This window comes from Oryctolagus cuniculus, chromosome 5 (genome assembly GCF_051225735.1).
Source record: "Oryctolagus cuniculus isolate XC-2025 breed Fujian yellow rabbit chromosome 5, ASM5122573v1, whole genome shotgun sequence".
Lineage (NCBI taxonomy): Eukaryota > Metazoa > Chordata > Mammalia > Lagomorpha > Leporidae > Oryctolagus > Oryctolagus cuniculus.
The window spans coordinates 38,839,791-38,860,977 of NC_142871.1; the positions used below are offsets into that span (position 1 = coordinate 38,839,791).

The 21,187-nt window shown below is 41.9% G+C and overlaps 1 protein-coding gene across 2 annotated transcripts in view; it reads left to right on the plus strand.

The window, feature by feature from the left end:
• SAMD3 (sterile alpha motif domain containing 3) overlaps nt 1-21,187 on the plus strand; it is a 67,064-nt gene that overhangs the window by 19,794 nt on the left and 26,083 nt on the right. For both annotated transcript variants that reach the window (XM_089332691.1, XM_008263665.5), the window contains 2 exons: nt 19,066-19,251; nt 19,473-19,557. In XM_089332691.1, the coding sequence (XP_089188817.1) occupies nt 19,066-19,251; nt 19,473-19,557 (271 nt within the window). The remainder of the gene's footprint in view (nt 1-19,065; nt 19,252-19,472; nt 19,558-21,187) is intronic.

A 21,187-nucleotide genomic window follows, 5' to 3' on the forward strand; every position in this document is an offset into this window, starting at 1 on the left:
AGAACCTACTTTAAACACTTCACCTGTGGTCTTGTCCCTTATTCAAGGCTGTGGATTGTGGGGGGCAGGGGGTCAGAAGAGTCTACTCCTTCCAAGGTCCAGCCACAGACAGTGGCTCCACCATCCAGATGAGAGAACTAAAATCATGGAACCAGCTGCGGCCTTTTCCTCCCACCCCTCTGCCCAGGACACTGTTCCCTCAACACGTGATTCACAGCCTGCTGTATGATTTTGTGTCAGGCTCTGTTCTCTTCCTCACCCACCTAAGACTTGGTCATTCCTTAAGCTTCTATTGGAACTCACTCACCACTCCAGCAAGCCTCCAGTGACATTGTAGCACAGGCGAGGAGCCCTTCTGTGTACAAGGGGACACGCAAAAGTCATGGAAAATGGAATCAAATGATAAGTTTTTTAGAGCAAGAAAATTTGGAAATCCATGCATATTTTTTCGTAACAGATTCCCCATGAAATTTTTGAGATGCCCTCAATATATGCATGGATTTCAAAAAATTTTCCCCCAAATAAACATCTTTTTATTACATTTTCCCATGGACTTTTTAAAGTATCCTTGTTCATTTACCATGTAGATTATTTGTAGACAAGGATAAAGAGAAACCTCTGGAGACTGGAAACTCACCTGACTTTGACTGTTGAAAAGTCTCTTGCATGGTGAAAATGGGGTGTGTGTTTTCCAGTGAATGATTTTGTGTGTTCTAAGTAAATGGTAGGGTACTGTGGGATGAGTGTGGTTCTCTTCAGTGACAGCTGGCTCTGTGCCCTTTACTGAATGGCTTAAATGTCCTCTGTGAGTAGAGGGATTTTTGAGTCCCATTCTTATCATGTGTCAGTAATCCTTTGGAAGAACTGTTTCTGCAGTATTATTCTTTATCTTTTATCTACCCTGTTTGAAACTTTTTATTTGTTTGAAACAAATGAACCTTGTTTGTGCACTTCTCTTTCGGTAATCAGTAAGGCATGAAATCAGATAAACAGGTAGAGGTTTCTTAAATGTTCCTTTAAAGACACTTCACTTGAACTTTAAACATATGTGTGCAGATGTTTTGCTTCTACCTTTGGGCAGAATTATATATCAGTCATGGTTTCACACATGTTTAAAGATAATTTTAATAAAATCTTTTTTATTCAGAAATAGTGTAGAATGAGCTGATCCTTCTTCTCATGTGCATTAAATGACTCCTCAACACTTTGGAGGAATTATTTGCAGGCACTTTGATGTGTGTAGCTCAGACAAGGGGGTACCACAGTTGTGCCTCCTATTCCAGAGTGTAATAAAGAGAATGTTCATTGAAGTGTGCCAGCCTAATTATGGGTTCACTTGCACAAGTACCAGTTAGCTGTATAATTAGTCTTCTGACTTCCTTCATGTCTGTGCCCTCCACAGGCTAAGATCTCTGAAGGAAGACAGGGTGTCAGCCACCAGTCTTACCTCTGCAGTGCCTGAAAGAGTAGATGATCAACAGATATTCAGTGAAGGAGCATCTGTATTAACCATTTTCATGGCCTCATCTTGATTGAGTAAAAGACGTAGGATATGGAAGAGCCTTGGAGGAGGATATTGGGGTGACCTTTAATATGTTGATATCTACTGCCAGTGCTTCAAACACAGCTACATAGGTAGCTGCTCATCTAAATGAGTAGATGGAGCAGGAAAGGCATAAGTATGGGTGTTAGACCGGGATATCAGCCTAGACAATGGCCAAGGTTGGTAGACTGAAGATACAGGTCGAGCAAGTAGTTGAAAGTTAAAAATCCTAACTCAGCTGTTTCCAGCTGAGTAACCTTTGGAATGTTATAAAACCTCAGTGGTCCCCACTTTAATCATCTATAACATGAACTAAAGAGTGGGTTAACACATGAATAATTCTTGGCCCATAGCAGGAGGTCTTACATTTCAGTTATTGGTTATATTAGTTAGCCAGTCACCAAGGTATATGATACAAAGAGACAAAAAATCCTGTTCTCAGTGCTGACAAGTGGTCCCAAAGTATAAGCCATTCAATATGTAAAATATTTACTGAGTGCTTATTGTGTGCCAGGCACTGTTTGAGTCACTGAGGATCCAGCAGAGAACAAAGTAGTCTAACCTTGGCACTTCTGAGAGTGCACTTTCAGGGAGAGAAAGTAACACACAAATACACTATCACATTATGAATGTGTTGAAATGCGATGAAAAGCAATAACGCCAGAGAGGGAGGGCGCATAGAGTGAGTGGTGTGTGCATGTGCATGCGTGTGTCATGTATAAGAGAGGTCTTTGTCAGTTGGGATCACTGGGGAAGTCCTTTGACTTTGACAGGTGGCATTTGAGCAGAAATGCAAGTGAAGTGAGGAATATCAGCTCACTGAGAGAGAACCAAGCTTTTCTTCTGTGGAAGACATCTGTGGATGCAGCCAAACAGGAACTGCAGAATCGGTGGAAACTAAACTGCCATAAACGATAACTCTCTCTGACTCTAGCCATTTCCATTAAGTTTAATAAGAAGGCTTCAGAGAGATCCAAAGTCAGCTTGATACTAATCAACTTTTTCCCTTCTGTTCAGTCCAAAACTTAGGTATTATTTAGACATGGTGGGGGCAGGGGGAATTCTCCCTGGCTTGGAGAACTGAAAGTCCAGTCAGTGAGAATGTCAGCCAATAACTGCAGCACTGAGAAAGTCATGCTGAAATAGCAGAGCACGGGGGATAGAAGTGGCACAGACAGAGGGAGCAACAGACATTCAGGGAAGAGGGTGGGGAGGTGGCTCCGGAGAGAGGCTTCACGGGGCCCAAGTCGTGATTTTGAGAAATGGTTAGAAAGTCATCTAAAGGGAAATGGGGCAGGAGAGGAAAATGAAATTCCCAGCATGGGCAAAGATACAAACACTTGAAACAGCACAGCGGATTCCATTTGGTGTAAGTATTTTGGGGATGTGAGACACAGGCAGAGAAAATGACATTGGCCATTGGCGGAATGGGGAGAGATGCTGTCAGGAGGGAAGGAGGTGATTTCTATGCTATGAGCAGGGTAGCGCTTCCTAACCTTGACCACACACTGGATTCACCCAGTAGACTTAAAATATAACCTCCAGCCTAGTGCTCCTCAAACCCTAACATACTCTAAAACTACCCAGGATTCTAATTGGATAGGTCAGGGGTAGAACCTGAGACTGCATTTCCCAATGCCAGGTCCTAATCTAGGACTATCCTTTGAGTAACAAGATCTAGACCAGTAAGAATTTCTAGGAGTGGGACCTGTCAAACAGTATTTTTAAGTGCCATAAATAATTCTAGTGTATAATGAGATCTGAGAACCACTGCTATAAGTTACAGGGAATAGTCATTCATGCAATGGAGTGATTTGATTAGATACACATAGCTTTCATCATTAACTAAGTGGCAGTGTTGTGGAGAATATATGGGAGAACACTTAGATGCTAGGCTAAAGTTCATGCAAGAAATGAGAAGAATTTAAACTAAGATGGTGGCAGTGAGCATAAAAAAAGATGTTTAAATACAAAATCAGCAGGATTTGTCATTCCTGTTATTGACAGGGGTATGGGGCAGGATGGGGAGGAATTTCTATGTGGTAAGTGTTATTCTGTATTTCTGGCTGTAATACCTTTACCAAAATGAGAAAATATTTACTAGATAGCATTACAAAGGATAAGAACAACAACTTAATACAACTTAATGGCACTGAAAAAAAAAATAAAAGATTCTAATAAAGCCAGGGCTTCTCTCATTACTTACTTATTAGCATTCCCTATAAGTAAACATTCCATGGGAGTAAACACCCAAAAGTTCAATAACATTACCTGCTAGGGTGGGACCTTGCCATTTTACTTCCAAGGTGCAATTTTTTACATCTCTCAGTCTCCAGTGAAAATCCTTGCCTACTAAATAGGTGGTGACAAATCAGGCTGCTTGATCCTTACAAATGGAAGACTTTAATTTTTGTGAAGTTACACGGTAGAGGGACTGACAAACCATAGCTTAGATAACCATGGTTGGGAACAGACTGATTGAATTTTTGCCACAGGCACATCCTCCTGGCACCCAGGGCTAGATCCAAATCTAATGCTGCAACTGACGGGTTTGCCACATGAAGGGTATACACCCAGAACTGTGGAATGGATTTGGATAATGACCTTTCTACTCTACCCTGGTCTCCCCTCTACTCCCAAAAAAGAGATATGATGTGGACAATGATGTTCTCTGCAAGGCCAGGGCTCGAAAAACCTACTGGTGTGAAGGTGGAGAAATAGGAAGCTGCCCTAAGTTGACTGGATCTTTAGCCAACAGATCTTGATACTTTTGTACTAAAAAACGGCAGTGTTGAACCATGTTGAAACTACTGTCAGCTGATATGTCACTACTTTTCCTTATGTGTGAATGAGGAAGACAAAAACGAGGGACTCGGACTTAGTACCTTTGTGAGACCTGTGTTAATGTAGTGGTGGCAAGTCTAAATCTTGAGAATAAAGGCCAAGTTTCTGGTTCTCTACATTTCTGCTAATACCAATAGGAATTGGGGAACTGAGAAATATAACTATATTTATTTTATGCTTCCTTTCTTCTTCACTGGGGCCCAAAGACACTTAAATCCTGAGACCTCACACTGGTATCTCTAAAGAAGGAATGATGTGATATAACCAGGTAGATTAGATCTGAGTGAGGAAGTGCTACATGCCCCCACAAGTAATTCTATCCTCCTACTTGTCAATCAAAATACCCGCTTTCCCAGGATGCACCTGCTTCCTGGGGTGCATGGTATCCTGGGGGAGGAAATCATGAAAATACGGATATTAAGCTTCACTTGGAATTTGTGGAGGTACCATAAAATTCCCAGGTAGCTTCACACCTGTAGAGGCATCATCCCTACCTCATAAAAGGGGTCAACATGGTGGGGAGGCTCTCTGTTTCACCACAGACTATGGCTGGAGGCACTACACAGGTGTCCTCTCTCCCTCTCCCACTCCTTCTCCCTTTGGGCAATACTCCAGCCCACTCACAGCAAATATTTCTCCATGTGGGGTAATGCACCATTGTGCATGTATGTGTGTTCACTTTCTCACCTTTGGAATAAATTTTGTTATCACTTTGTGTACCTTATTTAATTTGCAATTAGAATGCTCATCTTTGTGTGAGACAAGAACCTCGGGTGAAAATTAATACATCCATGACCACATCATATTAGGTTAAGGGGCATCTGTCTGACTGCCACAAAAGTAATACCTGTTGCCATTCACTTCTCTCCTTTGTGTTTGATTTTTTGTTCACACATGCATTTCAGAAACTAAATTCCAGCCGGCGCCGCAGCTCGCTAGGCTAATCCTCTGCCTTGTGGCGCCAGCACACAGGGTTCTAGTCCCGGTCGGGGCGCCGGATTCTGTCCCGGTTGTCCCTCTTCCAGGCCAGCTCTCTGCTGTGGCCAGGGAGTGCAGTGGAGGATGGCCCAAGTGCTTGGGCCCTGCATCCCATGGGAGACCAGGAGAAGCACCTGGCTCCTGGCTCCTGCCATCGGATCAGCGTGGTGCACAGCCACAGCACACCGGCTGCGGCGGCCATTGGAGGGTGAAGCAACAGCAAAGGAAGACCTTTCTCTCTGTCTCTCTCTCTCATTGTCCACTCTGCCTGTCAAAAAAAAAAAAAAAAAAAAAACGAAACTAAATTCCTCCTCAATAGATTGATTGGCAGATGTGAAAGCCTGGAGCTGTAAAATATAAATAAAAAGCAAACATCAGAATTCAAACATTTTCTGATTGAGTGACAGTGTCATCAACAAAATAGCATTTCCTTCTTAGCCTATGCTTGCCTTGCACTGACATTGTTGCGTGTTCTCAGAGATGGTTTTTAACTCTTCATTGGCACTCCAGTGTCTCTTTAATGCATGGTATAGTTTGAATATGATTTGAATGTGTTCCCCGTGGTTTCGTGTGTGGAAACATAATTTCTGTTATGAGCTATTTAGAAGGTGGAAACTTAATCCAACTATGAGGTTTGAGGGGATGTGTTGGGGGATTGGGAGGTGATTAGGATTAGGTAAAGACATTTTAGTGGAGTCCCCATAGTTAAATCCTGGTGCCTTTATAAGAAGAGGGAGGGAAACCCAAAGACACACATTTGAGTTGACTTCAAAAAGTTCATGGACATGGAAATAAAAGATAATTATATTTTGGTAAAAAAGAATCTTTTTTTTTTTAATCCATGCACAGTTTTTTTCATTCTAGTCTAAGAGCCCTTTAATCAATTTGTCTTCTTTCTGTCATACTTTAGTATAAGTAACCACAAGAAACAAAGATGTACTTTAATACAATGCTTGGAATTACCTCAGCTAAACATCCAAATTTGTAACCCACAAGATTGGTTGTTCATATAACTGCAGGATACCATGCACTTACGCTCTACCACCATTTGACGAGGATTCCCTCCCTTGTACTTTCTGAGAGTACTTTTCTCATTTCCATTTCAGCCACCACTGGTAGTGCCTTTAACATTCTAATTTCTATCAACTCTCCGTTCATAATGACTCAGGTATGATCTGAATCTCCCCTGGCTTCCTCTTCTATGTTCCAGAAATATTCAAGTTTTTAGATGTTGCTGAGGTCAAATGTCATTTAGTGTCAGAGTTGATGTGGAACTGGATATGTCAATTCAGACCATTCTTAGTGTGTGCAGTCTAAAGCTTGTGTGTGAAGAAGAAGAAAATGAAAATGAGATGCCAAAATATAGTGGTGTGTGGAACCCTCATTTAGTTCAGTCCCTGGACAGCATGGTTTTGGTCATTGCTTTCCTATCCAATTGTGGGATTCTTCTACCACCCTTGGTGGTACTTCAATGTGAAGACCAAGCCCTGGGGCCAGAGTGGTGACTCTTCACCAAAAAGTGCTCCACTTATATCTGTTTGTTTGTTTTTTTTTTTTTTTTCCTGGAGGATAAGAAAGGAATACCTTTTGATAGTACCAGAAAATCATCTCAGGTCCTTAAAGTAACAGATTATCACCAATTGGATGCTCTTGGAAAAAGTTGTCTGTTGTACCTTGAAGTTTGAAAGACAGGAAGGATTCATGAGCTGACTATGGTGACAAATGTCCACCAGGGATCAGTTGAATTCTGCCCTCTGTCCTACAGAGAAGCCACAAGGATGCAACCAAAGTGCAGTGAGATGCTGGGAAAGTGCTTTTTAGATGATTTTTCTTTGGCAGTTGTAATGTCCCATAACCACAGTCTAATTCTTACGTACATTTTGTGTTTCAGAGGACTCTGCTTAGTCCCCAGATCTCCCTCTCTGGCATTTGTATCCCACTGATTTTCACATCTCAAACCTAAAAGCTCAGTGATCTGGTACTTCTCTTTATGGGCATGTTGGCTAGAAGCTTTGCCAGTCAATGGCGCCTTTGTCACGGGTGAGATTTCACTACTACAGAAGTTTCCTTTTCTGAATAACAATTTTATGAATGAAAACACGAGATTACAGAACTAGAGACCATCTTTGTTTATCTGACATGGAATTTTATATTCAATATTTTATCTTTCTCTCTCAAACATTCCTAAAGCTTTCTACAACATTACGGCACAAATTGCTCCACTCAACAGAGACCCAGCAAAATCAAAACTGATAAGGATCTGAGATACAGTTGAGTGCCCACGGGGCCAGTGCTGCAATAGGCTATGTTGGGGATTCAGATGAGGAAGACAGCTAAAGGCCAAGAGAGTGACAGGGGAGATTCGACCCAAGGGAGGGCTTAAGGTAAGCTTAGGAGAATGGGGGAAACTTAGGACATTTCAGATGAGAGAAACAAGTGCTGACACATGCATAATGTGCTCTGGAAATTTAGTGAGCCTTGTCACTTTTTATTAACTTAGCATTTTAGGAAAATTTTATTTATTTATTTTTAGTGATTTGAAAAAGAGAGGGACAGGGAAAGGGAGGGAGAGACACTGAGAGACAGAGAGAGAGACTGCTGGTTTACTCCCAAATGCTGGCACTGGCCAGGGCTAGTCCAGGCCAAAGCTGGAGCCCCAGAAGTCAATCTGGGTCTCCCACAGAGAAGGCAGGGACCCAGCTGCTTGAACATTACCTACTGCCTCCCAGATGCATTTCAGCAGGAAACTAGAATTGCTAGAGGAGTTTTGGCTCACACCAGGCTCTCCAGTATGGGGTGTGGACATTCTAATAACGTCTTAGTTGCTAAGCCAAACTGCCATCCCACGGTTTGTATCTTGACTGAGCCTAAAAATTCACCCTGTACAGGGGTTGATAATAAGATTATGTAGAAAACAGGATCATATATTTTTAAGAATTTTTATTTGTTTGAAAGCAGATAGCGATAGAGGGAGGGAGAGACACAGATCTCCCACCCACTGTTTTACTCCTTAAATGACCATAATAAGAAGTGCTGGGCTCTAGGGCTAAGCCAGGAGCTGGGAACTCAACCTGGGTCTCCCATGGGGGTGGCAGGGACCCAAGTTCTTGAGCTATAATTTGCTGCCTCCCAGACTGTGCAGGGAGCTGGAATGGAGAACAGAGGCAAGACTTCAACCCACATGGCAGTTTAACCACTTGTGTCAAATGCCCCCCGCATCAGATCATATTATTGATTGTTCTGGTTATTAAATATGAGGGATTCAAATTAGAGGCATTAAGGAGATACACACCATTGATTTTTTTTTTGGTAATAGAATCTGAAATTCCCATTACCTGTTTAATTTATGGAAAGAGTAAAGAGGGAATGATAAAATTCACTTGAACTTGAAAGTCAAAAATTTCAACCAAGTAGAAAAAGAAGCGATGGTTATGGACTCTTTAGACTATCCTAATTCATAAAAAAAAAAAAACCCACTGAAGCTGGGCTGGTGTTTTGGCATAGCAGCAAAGCCACCACCTATGATGCCTGTGATGCCAGCATTCCATATAGGCACCTATTCATGTCCCGCTGCTCCACTTTGAATCCGGCTCCCTGCTAATGTGCCTGAGAAAAGCAGCATGAGATGACTCAGGTGTTTGGGCCCCTGCACACATGTGGGATACCTGGAAGAATCTCCTTGATCCTGGCTCCTGGCTCCTGGCTTCTGGCTTCCACCAGGTCCAGTCCCTGCCATAGCAGCCATTTGAGGAGTGAACCAGAGGATGGGAGATCCCCCCCCCGCTCTGTTTCCCCATCTTCCTCTTTCAAATAAATAAAATATTTCTTTTAAAAAAAAGAAAAGAAAAAATCCACTGAAGCTTTCTCATTTGGAGGTGCAAGTGTTTACTTTCTCCCTAAAGCAATATCACCCAGTCTCCTAGGGATAAAGTAACAGCCAATCCTCAATAGCTCCAAATGGAGTCTGAATGCAGAGAACAGATTCAGGATTTCCTTCCAGATGCATTTTCGCATCTAAAAATGTTAGCAAATCATAGTTATTTTCTTCTTCCCAGGGAACTACAGAGATGACAAAGAATAGACCTAACTCAGAAATAGGAAGCAGTAACTACTTTCAGGGGGACCAGATATGGAAGATACTGTTGGCCGGAGATTAACAGAGTACACTGGACCCCCGATGCTCAGCCTATCGTGTTCACTGCATGTTATCAGATTGCTGGGGACAGAAGAACCTTGAATCACCTCTGTCACTCAATGTATGACTTACATTGTTAGGAAACAGAAAGATTATCATGCTTCAAGCAGTTGGAAAAAGGATGAAATTTTGCATGTGAATTACAAAAGACGCATGTCAAGTGTGGTCAGCTATTGCATGTTTTCCCCTATACTCACTCTATAAACCATGAGGCTTTTATATTTGAAGTAATGTTTCTATTTTGATGTCTAGTGCACTTTTAGTACCTGAAATGTGTTTAAAGCCAGTAACAGAACTGGTAAAAGTCTATATAAATGCTGGATTTTTTAGATATTTGGGCTACAAATGACTCATACATGAGGTTTATCAATATTAAATCATGTGAGCCTTGGGACTAGCCTTGTGGTGTATTGGGTTAAGTTACCAACTTGAGATACCATTGTCCCATATTGGAGTGCTGGTTGAAGTCTTGACCTCCAGCTTCCTGCTAATGCACCTGGGAAGGCAGCAGAAGATGGCCCAAGTACCTGGGTCCCTGCCACCCATGTGACAGACTCCAGTGGAGTTCCCGACTTTGGCCTGGCACATCTGTGCCTGTTGTGACCATCTGGGGAGTGAACCAGCAGATTGAAGATCTCTCTCTGTCTCTCTGTATGTGTGTACATGCACATGTGTGTGTCTCCCTGTCTCTCTTTCTCTTTTACTCTGCGTTAAATAAAAGTCACGTGAACCCTGAGATAGCTCACCTGCCTATATAGACTCTAATCCTGGAGTAAATAAAAGACATTCAGTGAGAAATCCTTCAGAATAAATTCCTTCAGAAAGGAGTTTACATGATAGTGCAGCTAGCTATTCCTCAAATCAGAACAAAATTTACTATGTGATCAGGACAAATGTAGGAGGCCAACAATAGCCAAATACCTTTGAGACAGCCTTCTTTACCAGCTCTTTATGGTCTCTGTAATTCTTATGTGTCTTCTACGGAGACAGTATCTATGGCTTCATTTTATCATCATCACAGGGTTACTTAATCCCAGAAAGAGCTTCTCTGTAGGAATCTAAGATGCTATAGATATTACTCTGAAAAACATTGTTCAGGGACAGCACTGTGCTATAGAAAGATAAGCCTCCACCTGCAGTGCTGGCATCCCATATGGGTACAAGTTCAGGTCCTGGTTGTTCCACTTCTGATCCAGCTCCCTGCTGGTGCGCCTCAGAAAGCACTGGAAGATGGCTCAAGTTCTTAGGCCCCTGCACCTATGTAGGAGACCCTGATAAAGTTCCTAACTCCTGGCTTCGGGCTAGTCCAGCCCCAGCCACTGCAGCCATTTGGGGAGTGAACCAATGGATGTAAGATCTCTCTGTCTCTCTCTCTCTCCCCTTCTCTCTCTGTATCTGCCTTTCAAATAAATAAATCTTTCAAAAAAACTGACAGCATTCTCACCCTGTCCAGACTTCACGGTAGCTAGTTCTAAGTTGGTATAGCTTGATGTAGGGACTCAACTGGACCAAGTAATCATGGACCCAGAACTTGAGTTCCTTCTTTCTCTAGAGCATAGTTACTGTGGAACTAAGACCTGCCTATTCTCCTGGGACCCTGTTCTATGTCTTGGGTCAAAGAGTAGCCTGGAAAACCCTATTTAGTATATTCTCATATTAATTTTTAAAAATATTCTAAATTTATATTTTATTCTTTTGAATAATATCTGTTTCACATCTAAAAATGTTAAAATTTTCAATCATTTTAGACATTCTAGCATATTTACCTTTAAGTCACTAAACATATGGATTACTTTAAAATCCTTGCCAACATCTGGATCATCTCAACATCACATTATTGATTATCTTTACCCTTTTTTTTAAGTTTTATTTATTTGAAAGACAGAGTTACAGAGAGAGAGGTCTTCCAACTGCTGGTTCATTCCCTAGATGGCCACAACGGCCGGAGCTGTAACCATCCAAAGCCAGGAGCCAAGAGCTTCTTCAGGGTCTCCCACATGGGTGCAGGGGCCCAAGTCCTTGGGCCATCTTCTACTGCATTCCCAGGCCAGAGAGCTGAATTGGAAGAGGAGCTGCCAGGACTAGAACCAGCACCCATATGGGATGCAGGCACATAAGGCCAGAGCTTTAACTCGCTGCACCACAGTGCTGGCCCCTTTCTTTACTCTTAAGAATAGGTTACATTTTTCCATTTTTTTAAAATTACCAAATTTGGGATTGTATACTAGTCATTGTAAATATTACAATGTGGAGATACTTCAATCTGTTATATGAACCCAAAGAATGTTGATTGTTAGTCTTAGCAAGCAACAAAATTTGTTGAACTCAAATGGAAAACTGTTTCAGTTTAGTTTTTTTTTTAATCTTTAGTTGGGTTGCATACAAATGGGATTCAAGATAATCCAGAATTTAAACAGTTTATACATAGAATTTAGAGTTTCTCATCATAAGCTCTTCTCTTCTGGGATTTTGTCCTTTTCCACTGATGTGACTTCCCCAAACTCTATCTGCTGGCTTTGTAGTCCAGAAGAATTTCAGGTTTTCTATTAGAGTAGCACTTCCTATGACCTGTTGTCAGGCTAAAAGCTGCCAAAAGAGAAATTTGCCTATTGCCCAATATCTTCCTCTTTTTCCAAGTGTAGATTGCCGTTTAAAAATATTTGATTTTTTCACTATCCAATGTTTTTTATTTTTTGTTTTCTGTATTTTGTCTAATGTTTGTAGGGTGGCTGGTGTAGTGGGAGCTTGTTAGGCCATTCCAGAAGTAGAACTCTGCCAGTAGACTACTGAAGTATCCACATTTGAGTGGCAAAGGCTTGTATTATTATGGCAGATGAAACATGGAGAGAAGATGACAAATACAAGAGATAAAAGGTAGAGGAATTGTTAATAATACCTTCAAGTGAGAGATGAATGTTAAAAGGATGCTAAGGTGTTCAGGTTTAGTTTCTAAGAGAAAGAGACAGTAAAAGCAAGAAAATTGGAATGCTGTGTTAGCTCAGATTGTATATTAGTCAACTTTTCATCACTGAAACAAAATACCCAAAGCAAGCTACTGATGAATGAAGAATGTCTGTTTTTTTCTCATAGTTTTGAGGCTCACAGCTCAAGACCCTTGGCCCATTGGCTTGACAGGGCTGGCAGGGTCCCAGGTAATTGTAAAGCATCAATCACATGGCAAGAGGTGCACAGAGGGAGACAGGATCCCCTGATGAGCCAAGGAACAGAGAGAGTGCCTCGGACCAATTTGGCTTTTGTAACCAACCCTTTCACGAGAACTATCTTAGGAGGGCACACCTTCCAGTGACCTAAGGACCTCCCACTAGGCCCATGTGCTTGACACCAAATTAGATTTAAGCTTCTATCCACTTTGTACCATCAATTTGTGACTGTGGGATTTAACCATCTGTATGAGTTCAGGAGCCATGTCCTATTCAACATACCACAGACTGAGCAGCTGACACAACAGAAATTTATTTGCTTTCTGTTCTAGAGGCTGGAGGCACAAGACCAAGGTGCTGACTGCTTTGGTTTCTGGCAAGGGCTCCACTTGGCGGCTTGCAGATGGTCACCTTCCCCTCACTTGGCACAGAGAGCTTGCTGGTGCCTCTGCTTATACACATTATAATTCTGTCATCTTAGGGCCCTTGCTATATAGTATCACTTACCTTGGGTTACTCCCAAATACAGTCACATTGGGGACCTAGGGTTTCAACATACAAAACTTGAGACAATATAATTCAGCCTGTAGCAAATAAGAATCTAGTTATTTTAAAAAATATTATTTTGGGACCGGCACTGTGGTGTAGCAGGTAAAGCCATCACCTGCAGTGCTGGTATTCTATATATGGTTGCCAGTTTGAGTCCAAGCTGCTCCACTTCTGATCCAGCTCTCTGCTATGGCCTGGGAAAGCCGTACAAGATGGGCCAAGTCCTTGGGCTCCTACACCCATATGGGAGACCTGGAAGAAGCTCCAGGATCCTGGCTTTGGATCACCTAGCTTCAGCTATCATAGCCATCTGAGTGAATCAGCAGATGGAAGACTTCTCTCTCTCTTTGCCTCTGCCTCTGCCTCTGCCTCTATAACCCTGCCTTTCAAATAAAATAAATTTTTTAAAGTATTTTTAAAAATCTATTCTAAATGATTATTTTGAACATGTTGAGTACATGATGAGCATGTAAAAGTTGTTAGATATCTTGGATGGAGCATGGAAAATTGATTATGGATTGTAGGTGTATGATCCATCCACACAGCGTTCAAAGCAGAGGCTGAGGGGTTGGATGAGTTCTCTGAGAGAGAAAGCATAGATCAGTACAGATGAGGCAAGGGGGGAAGGTCCAAGCCATGTGTAAACAGAAGATGGAGGGGGAATAAACAAGCTGCCAGAGAGAGAGAGAGAGAGAGAGAGAGAGAGAGAAGAAAATAAAACACTGTCACAAAAGAAAAGGAAGAAAAGAAGGTTGTGAAGAAGCAGTCAACAGAATGAATGGATTGAAAAGATCTTGGAAAAGACCATCGCTAAAAGGCCCTCAGCTGACTTTCGAGGGAGCAATCTCAATGAAGGGACTAGAAAGAGACCAAGATGAAAAACATTGTGGAAAAGCCAAATGGGGGTAAAGAGAGGGGCACATTTGGAGTTTAATGGGGGCTTATATTACCAGAGTGATGAGTGTGCTAAGAAGGCATTGAAACACCCAGAACTTCTCCCAGGGAAAATTGAATTCAGCCCTTCCAGAACTGCTCTTGCCAGTGGACCCTACTCATTTTTCCAGAAAAATCTTTGTGCATCGACTGCAAAGCAATATTGTATGTACTGGAGATCAAGAAAATAGGTCTTGCCCTCACGTAGCATCTATGTTTCTTCTGTTTCCTACCAACCTCAACTCCTGTTCTTCAGGTGTGTTCAGATTTTCCCTTAGCAAGCAGGCCCTCAAGTGGACCTGTTCTTTAACAGGGCTCTCTTCCTTACCATGCACGAGCTGTCTCAGATCTACTGTTTTCTACTTAGGAGTGGAAGAGTTAAACAATCGTGTACTCTTATTAAAGTTAGACAAAATTGGCACATACTGAAAGGGAGCAGTGTTCTAACAAGACAGGAGAAGGATTGGTAAATAGCTGAGGTGATGGATATGTTAGCTAGCTTGATTTAATAATTCAGTATTTTGTACATATTGTATCACTGTGTACCCCATACATATTTACAGTTATACTTTTTTAGTAATCAATAAAAATTTTTAAAAAGTCAATAGAGCCAATTTCAAATGTTTCAGGTTAGCTTTATTGTAAGTTGTATTTTATTATCAATACAGACTTTTTTAAAAAAAGACTTATTTATTCATTTGAAAGGCAGAGTTTCAGAGAGGCAGAGACAGAGAGAGAGAGAGAGGTCTTCCATCCGCTGGTTCACTCCCCAGATGGCTGCAATGGCTGGAGCTGTGCTGATCCACAGCCAGGAGCCAGGAGCTTCTGGGTCTCCCATGCAGGTGCAGGGGCCCAAAGACTTGGGCCATCTTCTACTGCTTAAACAGACCACAGCAGAGAGCTGGAATGGAAGAGGAGCAGCTGAGTCTTGAACTGGCGCCCATATGGGATGCCAGCACTGCAGGCTGTGGCTTTACCTACTACATCACAGTGCGGGCCCCCATATAGACTCTGTTCCTCATATGAACTGGACGTTCCATTTACCAGTGGATGTTGCTTCCGTTAGCTGGGGTCAGTCCTTGGCAGTCACATGTTTTAAAAGCTTTCTAGTTGCACCCAGAATTGAGATCCACTGACGTGGAGATTTGTTGTTTTGTAGCGGTGATTTTACTGAAGAGGCCTGGCTCAGAGGTGGAAGCAGAAAGGCTAATGTCCTCTGAATTTCAGAGTGCTTTCAGTTCTCCACACTTCCACAGGTGTTCTGTCCAGCTCTTGCTTACTAAAACATTAAGACAAATTTTCAAATCCATTAGAAGAGTTTTAAAATCCAATGCAAATATAAATTTGCAAGTGGGAAATGGTTGTGCCTGCAGTTGTCTGCTCCCAAATTATAATGTATTTTTAATTTTTTTTTTTTTTTTTTTTTGGACAGGCAGAGTGGATAGTCTTCCTTTTGCCATTGGTTCACCCTCCAATGGCCGCCGCGGCTGGCGCGTTGCGGCCGGCGCACCGCGCTGATCCAAAGCCAGGAGCCAGGTGCTTCTCCTGGTCTCCCATGCGGGTGCAGGGCCCAAGGACTTGGGCCATCCTCCACTGCACTCCCGGGCCATAGCAGAGAGTTGGCCTGGAAGAGGCGCAACCAGGACAGAATCCGGCGCCCTGACCAGGACTAGAACCCGGTGTGCCGGCGCCACAAGGCGGAGGATTAGCCTATTGAGCCACGGCGCGTGCTGTATTTTTAACTTTTGATGACTCATCTTTTTTGTGTAATACTTGTTATGACTTGTATTAATCAGGATAATTTGGATTTAGTCACTTCTACAATGTATTGTTTAGTGTAAAGAAAGGAAAATTTGATGCTGCTGATTTTGTCTAGTACTCTATTTTGGAGAAGGACGGACAATCTTTGCTGGATCCTGCATGGATCTGACTGTACTCTGCATGTTTGGTAGAAATAATGCCCTTCATCATGCTCTCTACACTTACAAAGAAAAGACAAGACATACAGAAAAAATAGGTAGAACAAGAAGGCGGAAGTTGTACCAAGCCCTATTTGGAACCTTAGAATATTGAAGTTATTCACTGATGTGCTACTAAGTGAGAACAATCTCAAAATCCTGAAGGGGGCATGTAGCTAATTTAGCTACTTGAAACTCACCAAGGAAAAGAAGATTGAGGCTAAAATACAAGGAAAACAAGCTTAACTTCTGTGTAATTATACCACCTTTAAAAAACATGAGCAATAAACCGCCATTACTTTATCACTCTTGGTCTTAATAAAGAAGAAATAATGTGGCCTTGGGAGAAAGAACAAGATAATAGAATGTGAAAGGAAACAGGAATTACAGAAGAGTAATAGGCATATAGTAACCCCCAATAAATATTGGTTGAAGGAATGAATAGATGACACAAGAAGAAACACACTGGAAAACAGTTGGAGCTGAGGCAGAAATTCACAGCCGAGAATCTCTGTTGCTGCATTGAATCAAATATTAAATTGTCAGTGTGCTTATTTTAGCCCTGCCGTTTTTCCACCAGTGATGGAGTGCCTGTTAAAGCAGCACTGGAGATAGGAAGGAGAAGGAACCCGGATTACTGAATACCGAGAGGAGCTACTTAGGGAGGAAAGTCTCTTCAAACTCCTGATTTTAGAGGTTCACAGGCCTCCAGATCAAGCAGCTGCATTACTCTGGTGTCTGATGAGGGTGGTAGATGATTAAATGTAGGAGGCAGGAAGATCACATAGTTGGCCAGCAACAAAGAGAAACAGGGAGCACACCGGTCCTCCGTGTCCATGTGGCCTTGTTTATGCAACCATGGTCAGTCAGCCCTAGGGCACCACCCCAGCATTCAATCTGGTCACTTCCTAAAGGCCCCACCTTCAAATACCAGACCAGGATCAAGCCTCTATCCTTCATTATCAATTCATTACCCATTAACATAAGACTTCGAGGGCCAAGGCCCTGACACATGACCCTTTGGGGAACACCTACACTACTCTCCGAATCAGAGCAGAGCCTGTCATACAGAGAGACAGGCATGCTAACTCCTGCTTGCTTTATTCCTCGTGTTCCAGTGGAGCTCAGGCATTCTTACAAAGTGTGACCCAAATTTCCAAAAGAAGCTTGACTTTCAAAACTCATCTAAAGTTGTTTTTGGACCACTAAGATACTCTGGTTGTGCCAGAAAATTAACCTATTTCAGCTAATTTAGGAAACCTCCCTGTTGTCTCTACTTGGCTTGCTTCTGTTCCTTTACTTCCATCCCATTCAATCCTATTAGTGAAATGGATTGAAAGTTACCTAGTCCCTTTAATTAACTGTTGCTTTGAAATTTTATTATAGATTCTTTTTATACACTCAGTGATGAGTCACTAACATTTTAAAGTGATTCCGCTACTTAATTTTTAAACACTTTTATTGACTTTCAATTTACAAAGATTCACCTACTTAAACTATATAGCTCAGCTGGCACCACAGCTCAATAGGCTAATCCTCCACCTAGTGGTGCCAGCACACCGGGTTCTAGTCCCGGTCGGGGCGCCGGATTCTGTCCTGGTTGCCCCTCTTCCAGGCCAGCTCTCTGCTGTGACCCGGGAGTGCAGTGGAGGATGGCCCAAGTGCTTGGGCCCTGCACCCCATGGGAGACCAGGAGAGGCACCTGGCTCCTGGCTTCGGATCAGCGCGATGCGTCGGCCGCAGCACACCAGCCGCGGTGGGCATTGGAGGGTGAACCAATGGCAAAGGAAGACCTTTCTCTCTGTCTCTCTCTCTCTCACTGTCCACTCTGCCTGTAAAAAAATAATAATAATAATAAAAATACACTATATAGCTCGGTTAATTTTAGCAAATTTAAATGATTGTGTACCCATTGTCATCATCCATCAGCCCTGGACAACCACTGTGTCTGCTTTCTGTAAATGTTTTCTGTAGTCTTTGTAGAAACTTCATCTAAATGGAATCACAATATCTGATGTTTATTTTTAATATAGAAACAAATTTCATCTTGATAAAATAATTGAAGACCAACTAAATTAGGTGAATGTTGTGTTTCTGTACAAACAGCATTAGAGTAAGTTAAAATTTTCTTAACCAGGTGCTAAGATTTTAGTATATACCTCATTTGCTTCACTGAATTGTAGTTTATCATTTTGGTTTTGCAAGATATCTTGTTCAGGCCTGCACTGTGGCATAGCAGGTAAAGCCACTGCCTGCAGTGCAGGCATCCCATATGGACGACAGTTTGAGTCCCAGCTGCTCCACTTCCAATCCAGCTTCCTGTTATGGCCTGGGAAAGCCATAGAAAATGGCACAAATGCTTGGGCCCCTGCACCCACATGGAAATCCTGGAAGAAGCTCCAGGTTCCTGGCTTTAGATTGGCACGGCTCCAAGTGTTGCAGCCATTTGGGGAGTGACCCAGCGTACGGAAGACCTCTCTCTCTCTGACTGCCTCTCCCTCTGCCTCTCTGTAACTCTTTCAAATAAGTAAATAAATCTTTTTAAAAAAGATACCTTGTTCAGTTTTGAGCTATACATTAAGTATAATTTCTCTGAGATGCATAGATTAATATTCTTTCTATCTTCAGGCTTTATTCTAAAGTTTATATTATTATGACATCACCTGCTGCACCCCTGTGCCAAAGTGCAAGCATTTATTGAGTTCAAAGAGAAAGAAAACAGAGATACTTAATGAGCCTCCAAACATTTGTGAATAGGTAAATGGATGAAAGATAGATTGATCATTTCTGTATATTTAGGTCTTAGAAAAGTAGCCTCTATCAGAAGTCCTCATGGGGTAGAAAATTAATAAACTGTGTATTATTTAAGTAGAATTTCACTCTTTGTCCTTTTTCATTTAACAGAAGAAATGTGAAACATGTTCTAGCCAGGAATAAACCATTGCAGTGGACAAACTCCTATGTCTTACCTGAGTTTCCCTATGATGTCAAATGTATGTTGGCAGAGCAGAAGTGTCCCGACCACAGCATGAGAATAAGGATGATCGAGTTCCTCCAGGCTGACATGACAAAGTATCTAGAAGGCTCCCTGTGAGTAATCCCAGGGCCCCTGGCTGCTTCCAGAGAGGGGCTTTTCAAAGTAGAGTAGAATTTATTTGTAACCAACTATGTTCCGATTTCGGATGACCTATTGGATGCAAGCCCAACATTGCTTAGTATTTGATTGTCTGTTGTATGGAGAGATCTGAAGAAAGTGAGTGTGACTTAGAGCCACCCTGCAATGAAATATGCCCTCTTTGTTTCGGTGACAGGTACCCCACCACCCAGCAGTACAATGATGTGGTCAGTGCCCTGCTGCAAGCCCACCCTTTCCTGGATGACAGTGGCTGTGGCTTTGTAAGTGACCATGTGATGTGAGCCTGTCAATCTCAGACTGTCTTAAAATGATAGTATTGTTTTGCCCAGCAATTTTGGGCTTCAGCCTTCTTGCCTTAGTCTGTCTCTTTTCTGTTTCTCTCTCTTGGTCTGTCAGTATATCTGGGTCTATGTGTTTCTCTCTATTTCTCTCATTCTTTATCTCTGTGGTTCTCTGATTTCTTTAGTTTCTCTGGCGATATCTGTCTCTTTGTCAGCTTTTTGCCTTTGCTTTGATAGCCTCCTTTCCCCCTTTTAAATGCCTTCTCTTCTCTCTGGATGGAGTCCTTGGTCTCTGTCACCATCTTGGTGTCCCTCTCTCAAAGCTGTTGGGAAGCCCCTGTGTGTGTTTAGGAAGGCTCTAAGATGTGATATATAGAAAGGCAAGCCATGACTCACTTGCACTGCTGTCATTGTCCCAGTGTCTCTTGCCTTCTGATTGGAGCCACTGGGGACGTCGTCTGGGTATGAAGCTTTGGCCTTCTGCCTCACCTGGTCCTCTCACATCACTGCTGTCCTGATAAAAATGGACCCAAAGGATGTTCTGGGCAGCAACTCTGACCTCTGGATGCACATTAGGAGCCTTAGGATTCCACTTTAATGATCTGAGGATGAGGCCTAACAGTAATATTTTGAAAAAAATCTACAAATAATTCTAATGAACAGTCGAAAAAATTGAGTACCACTGTTCTAGAAGTTTTAACGAAAACTTTACTCTTTGGGCCTGCTTATCGTTTGAGTTTAAACAACTAGAATCTTCATTGCACAGTAATATGAATATACTTAATAGTACTGAACTGTACACTTAAAATTCTTAAGATGTAATGAAAATTTGAGTGTTTATGCCACTACAGCTATATGATCTAAGGAAAAATTATGGCGAATTATAGAAATGTGTACATAAAGATATTATGTCTATTATTCCCTGAATCTCTCTCTACAAGGGTGCTTCAAAAAGTTCTTAGGAAATAGAATTAAAATAAAGATTTAGTTTGGTACAAAACAGTTGTAATCCATTAACTTGATGAAGAACCCTCCTATATTTTAATAGAGATTCCTTACATATATAAGCAAATACATATCTCCCCAACTGCATTTGACCTTTAATATCATATACACAATTTCAATGTTTTTTCACCAAAATTTTAACTCCATATTCCACAAATCTTTTGAAGTATCATTGCATATACGTTATGCATACACATTGGTAGTCATAGCTAAATCAGATTTACCTGACCAACCTCAGATAGCAATCAAAAAATATTTTTTACCATGCTTTCTTGAAGATGTAGATCTTCAGCAGCCTGGTCCAATTTAAACAACGAAGACTAACTACCAATATCTGTGAACGTGAAAACATTTAAGGCTTCTGTTTTTCCCCCTCTTACTCCCTCTCCTCCTCCCTTCCTTTTTCTATTTTGAAGAAAAGACTCATTATATATGAGCAGCATCACAGAAGTTCTTGAATAGGGCAGACCTTCAGGATTAATTGTTTTATCACTGAGACTCAGAAAAGATGTTGTATCCTGTGTTTGGACCACGGAACCAAGAATGGAACTGAAGGATCCTTGTTTTGAGGGTTATAGCCTTTCTAAAATATGCTGCTGCAAAC